An 18247-nucleotide genomic window follows, 5' to 3' on the forward strand; every position below is an offset into this window, starting at 1 on the left:
TCCGTAACTACTTACTCTTCTGCACAAAACTCCTTTTTTCACTTTAAAAACCTCCTTGTCCAACTAACTTAATAACGAGTACAACCTTGCAGTGGAAAACAATGATAGTAACTTTTGGAAGGATTAAAATTGTATCTATTAATAATAATTATTTTATACTTCTTTTGGTTTTGAACTGGGCTGTGTGCAAATTATACCTTTTTTGTAAACAGGATTGTATTTTTATGACTAATGTGTAATCCATACTAGCGTAACAATTGTATGCCATTAATGTGGATTATGTTGAATATGGTGTTACTTGTTGTTGTTATTGTTGTGTGTATTCAATTTGGCTGTAATGTTGTTGTTGTATCAAAGCACTGTGAAATGTTAGGCCTCATGAAGAGTAGTGCCAGTGGGGATCTTGGGACGGATGCCAGTACTAAATTGGTACTTTAAAAATGGTATCAGGGCTTAACCAGTACTTAAAAAAATATATATTCTGCTAATTTTTGTTAAAAAAAAAGTTTTGTAACATTCGACTAGTAATTGAAATGTTTCAATGATATCATGGAATGATAACTAAGTGATACAATCAAAACAAATTGTTGTAATTATTGCAGCAATACAGAACATAAACAATGTGCACAAAACGACTTTTGTGTAATGTTGACGCTCTTAATTCCGAGTGTTCCTGAATGCAGCTTTTTCGTCATTGGTGCAATAATCAGGAAGTGCTATCTTGTTGTTGTGGCTAGTAGCTAGCGGTGTTACGAGTGTTAAGGCACTGACAGATTCTTCTTCCTCTTTCAGTCTGGTTGACGTTGGCACTGGCCATCCCTACTTATTACCCATTATACTTACTAATTACGCATAATACCTACTTATTACCCATAATACTTACTAATTACCCATTATACTTACTAATTACCCATAATACCTACTTATTACCCATAATACTTACTAATTACCCATAATACTTACTAATTACCCATAATACTTACTTATTACCCATAACACTTACTTATTACCCATAATACTTACATATTACCCATAATACTTACTAATTACCCATAATACTTACTTATTACCCATAACACCTACTTACTACCCATAATACTTACTTATTACCCATAATACTTACTTATTACCCATAATACTTACTTATTACCCATAGTACTTACTTATTGCCAATAATACCTATTTATTACCATAATACTTAATTATTACCCATAATACTTACTTATTACCCATAGTACTTACTTATTGCCCACAATACCTATTTATTACCATAATACTTACTTATTACCCATAATACCTACGTATTACCATAATACTTACTTATTACCCATAATACTTACTTATTACCCATACTACTTACTTATTACACATAATACTTACTTATTCCCCATAATACCTAGTTATTACCCATAATACTTATTACCCATAATACGTACTTATTATCCATAATACTTACTTATTACCCATAATACTTACATATTACCCATAATACTTACTTATTACCCATAACACTTAAATATTACCCATAATACTTACTTATTACCCATAATACTTACTTATTACCCAGTATACTTACTTGTTACCCATGATACTTACTTATTACCCATAATACTTATTGCTTATAATACTTACATATTACCCATAATACCTACTTATTACCCATAATACTTACTTATTGCCCATAGTACCTATTAATTACCCATAATTCTTACTTATTTAACCATAATACTTACTTATTTACCCATAATACTTACTTATTTAACCATAATACTTACTTATTTACCCATAATACTTAGTTATTACCATAATAATTACTTATTACCCATAAAACCTACTTATTAGCCATAATACTTACTTATTACCAATAATACTTACTTATTTAACCATAATACTTACTTATTTACCCGTAATACTTACTTATTTAACCATAATACTCACTTATTTACCCATAATACTTACTTATTTACCCATAATACTTACTTATTTACCCATAATACTTAGTTATTACCCATAATACTTACTTATTACCCATAATACTTACTTATTACCAATAATACTTACTTATTCAACCATAATACTTACTTATTTACCTGTAATACTTACTTATTTACCCATAATACTTACTTATTTAACCATAATACTTACTTATTTACCCATAATACTTACTTATTTGCTTGATGCTCAAATCGGTGGTTTGGATGACAAGGGAGTCATTTCCATTTCCATGTGTTGACATCAAAGTGTGGTTGATGAACATAATCATTTGTTCCACAGTGTTTGTGCTGTAGTCTTGAACATGGAAGGCACAGAAGTATCTGCTGATGACAGAAGATATTTCTGCAGTTATTATTATTATTAAGATATTTCTGCAGTAATTAGGAGAGAAGCAGACAGTTAGAATGTTCCTCACCTCCAGTGGTGGTCCTGGACTAAGACCACATTCAACACCAGCATGGTGCTGTTCACCTCCAGGAGTTCTTTCAACTTTGGACACAAGACGATGAGATGTAGGCCGGATGATGTGAGAAGTGTTGGTGTGAAGGTCCTACCCAGTCTTCTATGGTGGTCTGAGAATGTGAGAAGTGTTGGTGTGAAGGTCCTACCCAGTCTTCTATGGTGGTCTGAGAATGTGAGAAGTGTTGGTGTGAAGGTCCTACCCAGTCTTCTATGGTGGTTTGAGAATGTGAGAAGTGTTGGTGTGAAGGTCCTACCCAGTCTTCTATGGTGGTCTGAGAATGTGAGAAGTGTTGGTGTGAAGGTCCTACCCAGTCTTCTATGGTGGTCTGAGAATGTGAGAAGTGTTGGTGTGAAGGTCCTACCCAGTCTTCTATGGTGGTTTGAGAATGTGAGAAGTGTTGGTGTGAAGGTCCTACCCAGTCTTCTATGGTGGTCTGAGAATGTGAGAAGTGTTGGTGTGAAGGTCCTACCCAGTCTTCTATGGTGGTCTGAGAATGTGAGAAGTGTTGGTGTGAAGGTCCTACCCAGTCTTCTATGGTGGTCTGAGAATGTGAGAAGTGTTGGTGTGAAGGTCCTACCCAGTCTTCTATGGTGGTCTGAGAATGTGAGAAGTGTTGGTGTGAAGGTCCTACCCAGTCTTCTATGGTGGTCTGAGAATGTGGGAAGTGTTGGTGTGAAGGTCCTACCCAGTCTTCTATGGTGGTCTGAGAATGTGAGAAGTGTTGGTGTGAAGGTCCTACCCAGTCTTTTAAGGTGGTCTGAGAATGTGAGAAGTGTTGGTGTGAAGGTCCTACCCAGTCTTCTATGGTGGTCTGAGAATGTGAGAAGTGTTGGTGTGAAGGTCCTACCCAGTCTTCTATGGTGGTCTGAGAATGTGAGAAGTGTTGGTGTGAAGGTCCTACCCAGTCTTCTATGGTGGTCTGAGAATGTGAGAAGTGTTGGTGTGAAGGTCCTACCCAGTCTTCTATGGTGGTCTGAGAATGTGAGAAGTGTTGGTGTGAAGGTCCTACCCAGTCTTCTATGGTGGTCTGAGAATGTGAGAAGTGTTGGTGTGAAGGTCCTACCCAGTCTTCTATGGTGGTCTGAGAATGTGAGAAGTGTTGGTGTGAAGGTCCTACCCAGTCTTCTATGGTGGTCTGAGAATGTGAGAAGTGTTGGTGTGAAGGTCCTACCCAGTCTTCTATGGTGGTCTGAGAATGTGAGAAGTGTTGGTGTGAAGGTCCTACCCAGTCTTCTAAGTTGGTCTGAGAATGTGAGAAGTGTTGGTGTGAAGGTCCTACCAAGTCTTCTATGGTGGTCTGAGAATGTGAGAAGTGTTGGTGTGAAGGTCCTACCCAGTCCTCTATGGTGGTCTGAGAATGTGAGAAGTGTTGGTGTGCAGGTCCTACCCAGTCTTCTATGGTGGTCTGAGAATGTGAGAAGTGTTGGTGTGAAGGTCCTACCCAGTCTTCTATGGTGGTCTGAGAATGTGAGAAGTGTTGGTGTGCAGGTCCTACCCAGTCTTCTATGGTGGTCTGAGAATGTGAGAAGTGTTGGTGTGAAGGTCCTACCCAGTCTTCTATGGTGGTCTGAGAATGTGAGAAGTGTTGGTGTGAAGGTCCTACCCAGTCTTCTATGGTGGTCTGAGAATGTGGGAAGTGTTGGTGTGAAGGTCCTACCCAGTCTTCTATGGTGGTCTGAGAATGTGAGAAGTGTTGGTGTGAAGGTCCTACCCAGTCTTTTAAGGTGGTCTGAGAATGTGAGAAGTGTTGGTGTGAAGGTCCTACCCAGTCTTCTATGGTGGTCTGAGAATGTGAGAAGTGTTGGTGTGAAGGTCCTACCCAGTCTTCTATGGTGGTCTGAGAATGTGAGAAGTGTTGGTGTGAAGGTCCTACCCAGTCTTCTATGGTGGTCTGAGAATGTGAGAAGTGTTGGTGTGAAGGTCCTACCCAGTCTTCTAAGTTGGTCTGAGAATGTGAGAAGTGTTGGTGTGAAGGTCCTACCAAGTCTTCTATGGTGGTCTGAGAATGTGAGAAGTGTTGGTGTGAAGGTCCTACCCAGTCCTCTATGGTGGTCTGAGAATGTGAGAAGTGTTGGTGTGCAGGTCCTACCCAGTCTTCTATGGTGGTCTGAGAATGTGAGAAGTGTTGGTGTGAAGGTCCTACCCAGTCTTCTATGGTGGTCTGAGAATGTGAGAAGTGTTGGTGTGCAGGTCCTACCCAGTCTTCTATGGTGGTCTGAGAATGTGAGAAGTGTTGGTGTGAAGGTCCTACCCAGTCTTCTAAGGTGGTCTGAGAATGTGAGAAGTGTTGGTGTGAAGGTCCTACCCAGTCCTCTATGGTGGTCTGAGAATGTGAGAAGTGTTGGTGTGAAGGTCCTACCCAGTCTTCTATGGTGGTCTGAGAATGTGAGAAGTGTTGGTGTGAAGGTCCTACCCAGTCTTCTATGGTGGTCTGAGAATGTGAGAAGTGTTGGTGTGAAGGTCCTACCCAGTCTTCTATGGTGGTCTGAGAATGTGAGAAGTGTTGGTGTGCAGGTCCTACCCAGTCTTCTATGGTGGTCTGAGAATGTGAGAAGTGTTGGTGTGAAGGTCCTACCCAGTCCTCTTTGGTGGTCTGAGAATGTGAGAAGTGTTGGTGTGAAGGTCCTACCCAGTCTTCTATGGTGGTCTGAGAATGTGAGAAGTGTTGGTGTGAAGGTCCTACCCAGTCTTCTATGGTGGTCTGAGAATGTGAGAAGTGTTGGTGTGAAGGTCCTACCCAGTCTTCTATGGTGGTTTGAGAATGTGAGAAGTGTTGGTGTGAAGGTCCTACCCAGTCTTCTATGGTGGTCTGAGAATGTGAGAAGTGTTGGTGTGAAGGTCCTACCCAGTCTTCTATGGTGGTCTGAGAATGTGAGAAGTGTTGGTGTGAAGGTCCTACCCAGTCTTCTATGGTGGTCTGAGAATGTGAGAAGTGTTGGTGTGAAGGTCCTACCCAGTCTTCTATGGTGGTCTGAGAATGTGAGAAGTGTTGGTGTGAAGGTCCTACCCAGTCCTCTATGGTGGTCTGAGAATGTGAGAAGTGTTGGTGTGAAGGTCCTACCCAGTCTTCTATGGTGGTCTGAGAATGTGAGAAGTGTTGGTGTGAAGGTCCTACCCAGTCTTCTATGGTGGTTTGAGAATGTGAGAAGTGTTGGTGTGAAGGTCCTACCCAGTCTTCTATGGTGGTCTGAGAATGTGAGAAGTGTTGGTGTGAAGGTCCTACCCAGTCTTCTATGGTGGTCTGAGAATGTGAGAAGGTCCTACCCAGTCTTCTATGGTGGTCTGAGAATGTGAGAAGGTCCTACCCAGTCTTCTATGGTGGTCTGAGAATGTGAGAAGGTCCTACCCAGTCTTCTATGGTGGTCTGAGAATGTGAGAAGGTCCTACCCAGTCTTCTATGGTGGTCTGAGGGTCTGTGTGGTTGTCCTTCAGGACCAGTGTGAGGTTGACCTTGAGGAACACGTCGGCTTGGACTGCAGGAGCACAAAGGAGGACAAGGATCTTTCTCTAAGTTCATTCCTGTTACTTCTTACATTCATCCATCCATCCATTTGCTACCGCTTGTCCCTTTCGGGGTGGCGGGCGCTCTGGAGCCTATCTCCACTTCCAAGATACTCCATGACCACCACATTATTCTCCCATTTGCCTTTTGCCACAAGCTTGAAATTACGCAAGTTTCTCCGGACACAGCTGTAAGTGGTACATGAAGTAAGTTGTAAATGAAGGCGGCTGTAAATGAAGGCAGGTTTAAATGAAGTAAGTTGTAAATGAAGTAAGTTGTAAATGAAGGCAGCTGTAAGTTGTAAATGAAGTAAGTTGTAAATGAAGGCAGCTGTAAGTTGTACATGAAGTAAGTTGTAAATGAAGGCAGGTGTAAGTTGTAAATGAAGTAAGTTGTAAATGAAGGCAGGTGTAAGTTGTAAATGAAGTAAGTTGTAAATGAAGGCAGGTGTAAGTTGTAAATGAAGTAAGTTGTAAATGAAGGCAGGTGTAAGTTGTAAATGAAGTAAGTTGTAAATGAAGGCAGCTGTAAGTTGTAAATGAAGTAAGTTGTAAATGAAGGCAGGTGTAAGTTGTAAATGAAGTAAGTTGTAAATGAAGGCAGCTGTAAATGAAGGCAGGTGTAAGTTGTAAATGAAGTAAGTTGTAAATGGAGGCAGGTGTAAGTTGTAAATGAAGGCAGGTGTAAGTTGTACATGAAGGCATGTGTAAGTTGTAAATGAAGTAAGTTGTAAATGAAGGAAGCTGTAAGTTGTAAATGAAGGAAGCTGTAAGTTGTAAATGAAGGAAGTTGTAAATGAAGGAAGCTGTAAGTTGTGAATAAGGGCAGGTGTAAGTAGTACATGAAGGCAGGTGTAAGTAGTACATGAAGGCAGGTGTAAGTTGTAAATGAAGGCAGGTGTAAGTAGTACATGAAGGCAGGTGTAAGTTGTAAATGAAGGCAGGTGTAAGCTGTACACGAAGGCAGGTGTAAGTTGTAAATGAAGGCAGCTGTAAGTTGTAAATGAAGGCAGGTGTGAGTTGTAAATGAAGGAAGTTGTAAATGAAGGAAGCTGTAAGTTGTAAATAAGGGCAGGTGTAAGTAGTACATGAAGGCAGGTGTAAGTAGTACATGAAGGCAGGTGTAAGTTGTAAATGAAGGCAGGTTTAAGTAGTACATGAAGGCAGGTGTAAGTTGTAAATGAAGGCAGGTGTAAGTTGTAAATGAAGGCAGGTGTAAGTTGTAAATGAAGGCAGGTGTAAGCTGTACACGAAGGCAGGTGTAAGTTGTAAATGAAGGCAGGTGTAAGGAGTAAATGAAGGTGTGTGTAAGTAGTACATGAAGGCAGGTGTAAGTTGTAAATGAAGGCAGGTGTAAGTTGTACATGAAGGCAGGTGTAAATTGTACATGAAGGCAGGCGTAAGTAGTAAAAGAAGGCAGGTGTAAGTTGTAAATGAAGGCATGTGTAAGTAGTAAATGAAGGCATGTGTAAGTAGTAAATGAAGGCATGTGTAAGTAGTAAATGAAGGCAGGTGTAAGTAGTAAATGAAGGCATGTGTAAGTAGTAAATGAAGGCATGTGTAAGTAGTAAATGAAGGCATGTGTAAGTAGTAAATGAAGGCATGTGTAAGTAGTAAATGAAGGCATGTGTAAGTAGTAAATGAAGGCAGGTGTAGTCATTGTTATTATTCCAAATGTCTTGTATTTATTGTTATTATTCCAAATGCCTTGTATTTATTGTTATTATTCCAAATGTCTTGTATTTATTGTTATTATTCCAAATGTCTTGTATTTATTGTTATTATTCCAAATGTCTTGTATTTATTATTATTCCAAATGTCTTTTATTTATTGTTATTATTCCAAATGTCTTGTATTTATTGTTATTATTCCAAATTTTTGTAGTCATTGTTATTATTCCAAATGCCTTGTATTTATTGTTATTATTCCAAATGTCTTGTATTTATTGTTATTATTCCAAATGTCTTGTATTTATTGTTATTATTCCAAATGTCTTGTATTTATTGTTATTATTCCAAATGCCTTGTATTTATTGTTATTATTCCAAATTTTTGTAGTCATTGTTATTATTCCAAATGCCTTGTATTTATTGTTATTATTCCAAATGTCTTTTATTTATTGTTATTATTCCAAATGTCTTGTATTTATTGTTATTATTCCAAATGTCTTGTATTTATTGTTATTATTCCAAATGTCTAGTATTTATTGTTATTATTTTAAATGTATTGTATTTATTGTTATTATTCCAAATTTTTGTAGTCATTGTTATTATTCCAAATGCCTTGTATTTATTGTTATTATTCCAAATGTCTTGTATTTATTGTTATTATTCCAAATGTCTTGTATTTATTGTTATTATTCCAAATGCCTTGTATTTATTGTTATTATTCCAAATTTTTGTAGTCATTGTTATTATTCCAAATGCCTTGTATTTATTGTTATTATTCCAAATGTCTTGTATTTATTGTTATTATTCCAAATGTCTTGTATTTATTGTTATTATTCCAAATGTCTTGTATTTATTGTTATTATTTTAAATGTATTGTATTTATTGTTATTATTCCAAATTTTTGTAGTCATTGTTATTATTCCAAATGCCTTGTATTTATTGTTATTATTCCAAATGTCTTGTATTTATTGTTATTATTCCAAATGTCTTGTATTTATTGTTATTATTCCAAATGTCTTGTATTTATTGTTATTATTTTAAATGTATTGTATTTATTGTTATTATTCCAAATTTTTGTAGTCATTGTTATTATTCCAAATGCCTTGTATTTATTGTTATTATTCCAAATGTCTTGTATTTATTGTTATTATTCCAAATGTCTTGTATTTATTGTTATTATTCCAAATGTCTTGTATTTATTGTTATTATTTTAAATGTATTGTATTTATTGTTATTATTCCAAATTTTTGTAGTCATTGTTATTATTCCAAATGCCTTGTATTTATTGTTATTATTCCAAATGTCTTGTATTTATTGTTATTATTCCAAATGTCTTGTATTTATTGTTATTATTCCAAATGTATTGTATTTATTGTTATTATTCTAAATGTCTTGTATTTATTGTTATTATTCCAAATGTCTTGTATTTATTGTTATTATTCCAAATGTCTTGTATTTATTATTATTCCAAATGTCTTGTATTTATTGTTATTATTCCAAATGCCTTGTATTTATTGTTATTATTCCAAATGTCTTGTATTTATTGTTATTATTCCAAATGTCTTGTATTTATTGTTATTATTCTAAATGTCTTGTATTTATTGATATTATTCCAAATGTCTTGTATTTATTATTATTCCAAATGTCTTGTATTTATTGTTATTATTCCAAATGCCTTGTATTTATTGTTATTATTCCAAATGTCTTATATTTATTGTTATTATTCTAAATGTCTTGTATTTATTGATATTATTCCAAATGCCTTGTATTTATTGTTATAATTCCAAATGTCTTGTATTTATTGTTATTATTCTAAATGTCTTGTATTTATTGATATTATTCCAAATGTCTTGTATTTATTGTTCTTATTACAAATGCCTTGTATTTATTATTATTATTCCAAATGCCTTGTATAATTATTTTACTTTTTGGGGTCATGACCTTTGTTACAAAGAGCGTTCCTAACGAAAGCAGCTGTGATTTGATCCTGGATGTGAAACTACCGACTCAGCACTAAAACTAAAAACTGTACGCCACGCCAGACTTTTTGGAGGAATTACCTTTAAATTATTTTGATTGGCGGAGCAGGAAGGGGCTATGAATAAGCTTCATGTCATTCATTGACATTTTGCATGCAAAACAAGGCCCTTGTGGATGGCCTGTAGGGAGAGTCATGTTGTCATGGTGATTTGAGGGAGTGTCTTCTGCAAATGTAGTTGTAATAAATAGTCACATGTAATAAATAGTCACATGTAATAAATAGTCACATGGTGTGATTGTGTGCATCAGTCTGTTTACTCAAGATGTCCAAACATGGCCGATACGTGCGGTTGCCTCATGTCATAGTCACAAGTGTGCAGACTTTTCTGCTTACACACATTACACACATTACACACATTACACACATTACACACAACATGCTCCTTCTTGTCTGAGTGGCCATAGACTGTGTGTTGTCCTTTGTCACAACACGTGTATTATTATTATTATTAACATGCATGGATGTCATTAGTGTGTCTGTTGTCCTTTGTCACAACACATGTATTATTATTATTATTAACATGCATGGATGTCATTAGTGTGTGTGTTGTCCTTTGTCACAACACATGTATTATTATTATTATTAACATGCATGGATGTCATTAGTGTGTGTGTTGTCCTTTGTCACAACACATGTATTATTATTATTATTAACATGCATGGATGTCATTAGTGTGTGTGTTGTCCTTTGTCACAACACATGTATTATTATTATTATTAACATGCATGGATGTCATTAGTGTGTGTGTTGTCCTTTGTCACAACACATTTATTATTATTATTATTAACATGCATGGATGTCATTAGTGTGTGTGTTGTCCTTTGTCACAACACATTTATTATTATTATTATTAACATGCATGGATGTCATTAGTGTGTGTGTTGTCCTTTGTCACAACACATTTATTATTATTATTATTAACATGCATGGATGTCATTAGTGTGTGTGCTGTCCTTTGTCACAACACATTTATTATTATTATTATTAACATGCATGGATGTCATTAGTGTGTGTGTTGTCCTTTGTCACAACACATGTATTATTATTATTATTAACATGCATGGATGTCATTAGTGTGTGTGTTGTCCTTTGTCACAACACATGTATTATTATTATTAACATGCATGGATGTCATTAGTTTGTGTGTTGTCCTTTGTCACAACACATGTATTATTATTATTATTAACATGCATGGATGTCATTAGTGTGTGTGTTGTCCTTTGTCACAACACATTTATTATTATTATTATTAACATGCATGGATGTCATTATTGTGTGTGTTGTCCTTTGTCACAACACATTTATTATTATTATTAGCATGCATGGATGTCATTATTGTGTGTGTTGTCCTTTGTCACAACACATTTATTATTATTGTCAACATGCATGGATGTCATTATTGTGTGTGTTGTCCTTTGTCACAACACATTTATTATTATTATTAACATGCATGGATGTCATTAGTGTGTGTGTTGTCCTTTGTCACAACACATGTATTATTATTATTATTAACATGCATGGATGTCATTAGTGTGTGTGTTGTCCTTTGTCACAACACATTTATTATTATTATTATTATTAACATGCATGGATGTCATTAGTTTGTGTGTTGTCCTTTGTCACAACACATGTATTATTATTATTATTAACATGCATGGATGTCATTAGTGTGTGTGTTGTCCTTTGTCACAACACATGTATTATTATTATTAACATGCATGGATGTCATTAGTGTGTGTGTTGTCCTTTGTCACAACACATGTATTATTATTATTATTAACATGCATGGATGTCATTAGTGTGTGTGTTGTCCTTTGTCACAACACATTTATTATTATTATTATTAACATGCATGGATGTCATTAGTTTGTGTGTTGTCCTTTGTCACAACACATGTATTATTATTATTATTAACATGCATGGATGTCATTAGTGTGTGTGTTGTCCTTTGTCACAACACATTTATTATTATTATTATTATTAACATGCATGGATGTCATTATTGTGTGTGTTGTCCTTTGTCACAACACATTTATTATTATTATTAACATGCATGGATGTCATTATTGTGTGTGTTGTCCTTTGTCACAACACATTTATTATTATTATTAACATGCATGGATGTCATTATTGTGTGTGTTGTCCTTTGTCACAACACATTTATTATTATTATTAACATGCATGATGTCATTAGTGTGTGTGTTGTCCTTTGTCACAACACATTTATTATTATTATTAACATGCATGATGTCATTAGTGTGTGTGTTGTCCTTTGTCACAACACATTTATTATTATTATTAACATGCATGGATGTCATTAGTGTGTGTGCTGTCCTTTGTCACAACACATTTATTATTATTATTATTAACATGCATGGATGTCATTAGTGTGTGTGTTGTCCTTTGTCACAACACATGTATTATTATTATTATTAACATGCATGGATGTCATTAGTGTGTGTGTTGTCCTTTGTCACAACACATGTATTATTATTATTAACATGCATGGATGTCATTAGTTTGTGTGTTGTCCTTTGTCACAACACATGTATTATTATTATTATTAACATGCATGGATGTCATTAGTGTGTGTGTTGTCCTTTGTCACAACACATTTATTATTATTAACATGCATGGATGTCATTGGTGTGTGTGTTGTCCTTTGTCACAACACATTTATTATTATTATTATTAACATGCATGGATGTCATTAGTGTGTGTGTTGTCCTTTGTCACAACACATTTATTATTATTATTAACATGCATGGATGTCATTAGTGTGTGTGTTGTCCTTTGTCACAACACATTTATTATTATTATTATTAACATGCATGGATGTCATTAGTTTGTGTGTTGTCCTTTGTCACAACACATGTATTATTATTATTATTAACATGCATGGATGTCATTAGTGTGTGTGTTGTCCTTTGTCACAACACATTTATTATTATTATTATTAACATGCATGGATGTCATTATTGTGTGTGTTGTCCTTTGTCACAACACATTTATTATTATTATTAACATGCATGGATGTCATTATTGTGTGTGTTGTCCTTTGTCACAACACATTTATTATTATTATTAACATGCATGGATGTCATTATTGTGTGTGTTGTCCTTTGTCACAACACATTTATTATTATTATTATTAACATGCATGGATGTCATTAGTGTGTGTGTTGTCCTTTGTCACAACACATGTATTATTATTATTATTAACATGCATGGATGTCATTAGTGTGTGTGTTGTCCTTTGTCACAACACATTTATTATTATTATTAACATGCATGATGTCATTAGTGTGTGTGTTGTCCTTTGTCACAACACATTTATTATTATTATTAACATGCATGGATGTCATTAGTGTGTGTGTTGTCCTTTGTCACAACACATTTATTATTATTATTAACATGCATGATGTCATTAGTGTGTGTGTTGTCCTTTGTCACAACACATGTATTATTATTAACATGCATGGATGTCATTAGTGTGTGTGTTGTCCTTTGTCACAACACATTTATTATTATTAACATGCATGGATGTCATTAGTGTGTGTGTTGTCCTTTGTCACAACACATTTATTATTATTATTAACATGCATGGATGTCATTAGTGTGTGTGTTGTCCTTTGTCACAACACATTTATTATTATTAAAATGCATGGATGTCATTAGTGTGTGTGTTGTCCTTTGTCACAACACATGTATTATTATTATTATTAACATGCATGGATGTCATTATTGTGTGTGTTGTCCTTTGTCACAACACATTTATTATTATTATTAACATGCATGGATGTCATTATTGTGTGTGTTGTCCTTTGTCACAACACATTTATTATTATTATTATTAACATGCATGGATGTCATTAGTGTGTGTGTTGTCCTTTGTCACAACACATGTATTATTATTATTATTAACATGCATGGATGTCATTATAATGAATAAATGATAAATGGGTTATACTTGTATAGCGCTTTTCTACCTTCAAAGTACTCAAAGCGCTTTGACAGTATTTCCACATTCACCCATTCACACACACATTCACACACTGATGGCGGGAGCTGCCATGCAAGGCGCTAACCAGCAGCCATCAGGAGCAAGGGTGAAGTGTCTTGCCCAAGGACACAACGGACGTGACTAGGATGGTAGAAGGTGTGTGTGTGTTGTCCTTTGTCACAACACATTTATTATTATTATTAACATGCATGATGTCATTAGTGTGTGTGTTGTCCTTTGTCACAACACATTTATTATTATTATTAACATGCATGGATGTCATTAGTGTGTGTGTTGTCCTTTGTCACAACACATTTATTATTATTATTAACATGCATGATGTCATTAGTGTGTGTGTTGTCCTTTGTCACAACACATGTATTATTATTAACATGCATGGATGTCATTAGTGTGTGTGTTGTCCTTTGTCACAACACATTTATTATTATTAACATGCATGGATGTCATTAGTGTGTGTGTTGTCCTTTGTCACAACACATTTATTATTATTATTAACATGCATGGATGTCATTAGTGTGTGTGTTGTCCTTTGTCACAACACATTTATTATTATTAACATGCATGGATGTCATTAGTGTGTGTGTTGTCCTTTGTCACAACACATGTATTATTATTATTATTAACGTGCATGGATGTCATTAGTGTGTGTGTTGTCCTTTGTCACAACACATTTATTATTATTATTATTAACATGCATGAATGTCATTAGTGTGTGTGTTGTCCTTTGTCACAACACATTTATTATTATTATTATTAACATGCATGGATGTCATTAGTGTGTGTGTTGTCCTTTGTCACAACACATTTATTATTATTATTAACATGCATGGATGTCATTAGTGTGTGTGTTGTCCTTTGTCACAACACATTTATTATTATTAACATGCATGGATGTCATTGGTGTGTGTGTTGTCCTTTGTCACAACACATTTATTATTATTATTATTAACATGCATGGATGTCATTAGTGTGTGTGTTGTCCTTTGTCACAACACATTTATTATTATTATTAACATGCATGGATGTCATTAGTGTGTGTGTTGTCCTTTGTCACAACACATTTATTATTATTATTATTAACATGCATGGATGTCATTAGTTTGTGTGTTGTCCTTTGTCACAACACATGTATTATTATTATTATTAACATGCATGGATGTCATTAGTGTGTGTGTTGTCCTTTGTCACAACACATTTATTATTATTGTTATTAACATGCATGGATGTCATTATTGTGTGTGTTGTCCTTTGTCACAACACATTTATTATTATTATTAACATGCATGGATGTCATTATTGTGTGTGTTGTCCTTTGTCACAACACATTTATTATTATTATTAACATGCATGGATGTCATTATTGTGTGTGTTGTCCTTTGTCACAACACATTTATTATTATTATTATTAACATGCATGGATGTCATTAGTGTGTGTGTTGTCCTTTGTCACAACACATGTATTATTATTATTATTAACATGCATGGATGTCATTAGTGTGTGTGTTGTCCTTTGTCACAACACATTTATTATTATTATTAACATGCATGATGTCATTAGTGTGTGTGTTGTCCTTTGTCACAACACATTTATTATTATTATTAACATGCATGGATGTCATTAGTGTGTGTGTTGTCCTTTGTCACAACACATTTATTATTATTATTAACATGCATGATGTCATTAGTGTGTGTGTTGTCCTTTGTCACAACACATGTATTATTATTAACATGCATGGATGTCATTAGTGTGTGTGTTGTCCTTTGTCACAACACATTTATTATTATTAACATGCATGGATGTCATTAGTGTGTGTGTTGTCCTTTGTCACAACACATTTATTATTATTATTAACATGCATGGATGTCATTAGTGTGTGTGTTGTCCTTTGTCACAACACATTTATTATTATTAACATGCATGGATGTCATTAGTGTGTGTGTTGTCCTTTGTCACAACACATGTATTATTATTATTATTAACATGCATGGATGTCATTATTGTGTGTGTTGTCCTTTGTCACAACACATTTATTATTATTATTAACATGCATGGATGTCATTATTGTGTGTGTTGTCCTTTGTCACAACACATTTATTATTATTATTATTAACATGCATGGATGTCATTAGTGTGTGTGTTGTCCTTTGTCACAACACATGTATTATTATTATTATTAACATGCATGGATGTCATTATAATGAATAAATGATAAATGGGTTATACTTGTATAGCGCTTTTCTACCTTCAAAGTACTCAAAGCGCTTTGACAGTATTTCCACATTCACCCATTCACACACACATTCACACACTGATGGCGGGAGCTGCCATGCAAGGCGCTAACCAGCAGCCATCAGGAGCAAGGGTGAAGTGTCTTGCCCAAGGACACAACGGACGTGACTAGGATGGTAGAAGGTGTGTGTGTGTTGTCCTTTGTCACAACACATTTATTATTATTATTAACATGCATGATGTCATTAGTGTGTGTGTTGTCCTTTGTCACAACACATTTATTATTATTATTAACATGCATGGATGTCATTAGTGTGTGTGTTGTCCTTTGTCACAACACATTTATTATTATTATTAACATGCATGATGTCATTAGTGTGTGTGTTGTCCTTTGTCACAACACATGTATTATTATTAACATGCATGGATGTCATTAGTGTGTGTGTTGTCCTTTGTCACAACACATTTATTATTATTAACATGCATGGATGTCATTAGTGTGTGTGTTGTCCTTTGTCACAACACATTTATTATTATTATTAACATGCATGGATGTCATTAGTGTGTGTGTTGTCCTTTGTCACAACACATTTATTATTATTAACATGCATGGATGTCATTAGTGTGTGTGTTGTCCTTTGTCACAACACATGTATTATTATTATTATTAACGTGCATGGATGTCATTAGTGTGTGTGTTGTCCTTTGTCACAACACATTTATTATTATTATTATTAACATGCATGAATGTCATTAGTGTGTGTGTTGTCCTTTGTCACAACACATTTATTATTATTATTATTAACATGCATGGATGTCATTAGTGTGTGTGTTGTCCTTTGTCACAACACATTTATTATTATTATTAACATGCATGGATGTCATTAGTGTGTGTGTTGTCCTTTGTCACAACACATTTATTATTATTATTATTAACATTCATGGATGTCATTAGTGTGTGTGTTGTCCTTTGTCACAACACATGTATTATTATTATTATTAACATGCATGGATGTCATTAGTGTGTGTGTTGTCCTTTGTCACAACACATGTATTATTATTATTATTAACATGCATGGATGTCATTAGTGTGTGTGTTGTCCTTTGTCACAACACATGTATTATTATTATTATTAACATGCATGAATGTCATTAGTATGTGTGCTGTCCTTTGTCACAACACATTTATTATTATTATTATTAACATGCATGAATGTCATTAGTGTGTGTGTTGTCCTTTGTCACAACACATTTATTATTATTATTGTTAACATGCATGGATGTCATTAGTGTGTGTGTTGTCCTTTGTCACAACACATTTATTATTATTATTAACATGCATGGATGTCATTAGTGTGTGTGTTGTCCTTTGTCACAACACATTTATTATTATTATTATTAACATTCATGGATGTCAGTGTGTGTGTTGTCCTTTGTCACAACACATGTATTATTATTATTATTAACATGCATGGATGTCATTAGTGTGTGTGTTGTCCTTTGTCACAACACATGTATTATTATTATTATTAACATGCATGGATGTCATTAGTGTGTGTGTTGTCCTTTGTCACAACACATGTATTATTATTATTATTAACATGCATGAATGTCATTAGTATGTGTGTTGTCCTTTGTCACAACACATTTATTATTATTATTATTAACATGCATGGATGTCATTAGTGTGTGTGTTGTACTTTGTCACAACACATTTATTATTATTATTATTAACATGCATGAATGTCATTAGTATGTGTGTTGTCCTTCGTCACAACACATTTATTATTATTATTATTAACATGCATGGATGTCATTAGTGTGTGTGTTGTCCTTTGTCACAACACATTTATTATTATTATTAACATGTATGGATGTCATTAGTGTGTGTGTTGTCCTTTGTCACAAGACATTTATTATTATTATTATTAACATTCATGCATGTCATTAGTGTGTGTGTTGTCCTTTGTCACAACACATGTATTATTATTATTATTAACATGCATGGATGTCATTAGTGTGTGTGTTGTCCTTTGTCACAACACATTTATTATTATTATTAACATGCATGAATGTCATTAGTGTGTGTGTTGTCCTTTGTCACAACACATTTATTATTATTATTATTAACATGCATGATGTCATTAGTGTGTGCGTTGTCCTTTGTCACAACACATTTATTATTATTATTATTAACATGCATGGATGTCATTAGTGTGTGCGTTGTCCTTTGTCACAACACATTTATTATTATTATTATTAACATGCATGGATGTCATTAGTGTGTGTGTTGTCCTTTGTCACAACACATTTATTATTATTAT

The 18247-nt window shown here is 34.4% G+C and overlaps 2 protein-coding genes across 2 annotated transcripts in view; one reads left to right on the forward strand and one right to left on the reverse strand.

The window, feature by feature from the left end:
• The window catches only part of taf7 (TAF7 RNA polymerase II, TATA box binding protein (TBP)-associated factor), a 139207-nt gene that overhangs the window by 89260 nt on the left and 31700 nt on the right, over nucleotides 1–18247 (forward strand). The window lies entirely within an intron of this gene.
• The window catches only part of LOC133648051 (adhesion G-protein coupled receptor G6-like), a 70586-nt gene that overhangs the window by 31622 nt on the left and 20717 nt on the right, over nucleotides 1–18247 (reverse strand). The window contains exons 4-23 of the mRNA XM_062043832.1: nucleotides 5846–5931; nucleotides 5574–5645; nucleotides 5412–5483; nucleotides 5250–5321; nucleotides 5034–5159; nucleotides 4872–4943; nucleotides 4656–4781; nucleotides 4440–4565; nucleotides 4224–4349; nucleotides 4062–4133; nucleotides 3846–3971; nucleotides 3684–3755; nucleotides 3468–3593; nucleotides 3252–3377; nucleotides 3090–3161; nucleotides 2874–2999; nucleotides 2712–2783; nucleotides 2550–2621; nucleotides 2411–2484; nucleotides 2167–2318 (exon numbers count right to left, since the gene is read on the reverse strand). Coding sequence (XP_061899816.1) covers nucleotides 2167–2318; nucleotides 2411–2484; nucleotides 2550–2621; nucleotides 2712–2783; nucleotides 2874–2999; nucleotides 3090–3161; nucleotides 3252–3377; nucleotides 3468–3593; nucleotides 3684–3755; nucleotides 3846–3971; nucleotides 4062–4133; nucleotides 4224–4349; nucleotides 4440–4565; nucleotides 4656–4781; nucleotides 4872–4943; nucleotides 5034–5159; nucleotides 5250–5321; nucleotides 5412–5483; nucleotides 5574–5645; nucleotides 5846–5931 — 1968 coding nt within the window. The remainder of the gene's footprint in view (nucleotides 1–2166; nucleotides 2319–2410; nucleotides 2485–2549; nucleotides 2622–2711; nucleotides 2784–2873; nucleotides 3000–3089; nucleotides 3162–3251; nucleotides 3378–3467; nucleotides 3594–3683; nucleotides 3756–3845; nucleotides 3972–4061; nucleotides 4134–4223; nucleotides 4350–4439; nucleotides 4566–4655; nucleotides 4782–4871; nucleotides 4944–5033; nucleotides 5160–5249; nucleotides 5322–5411; nucleotides 5484–5573; nucleotides 5646–5845; nucleotides 5932–18247) is intronic.

The sequence above is a fragment of the Entelurus aequoreus genome, linkage group LG04 (genome assembly GCF_033978785.1).
Source record: "Entelurus aequoreus isolate RoL-2023_Sb linkage group LG04, RoL_Eaeq_v1.1, whole genome shotgun sequence".
Lineage (NCBI taxonomy): Eukaryota > Metazoa > Chordata > Actinopteri > Syngnathiformes > Syngnathidae > Entelurus > Entelurus aequoreus.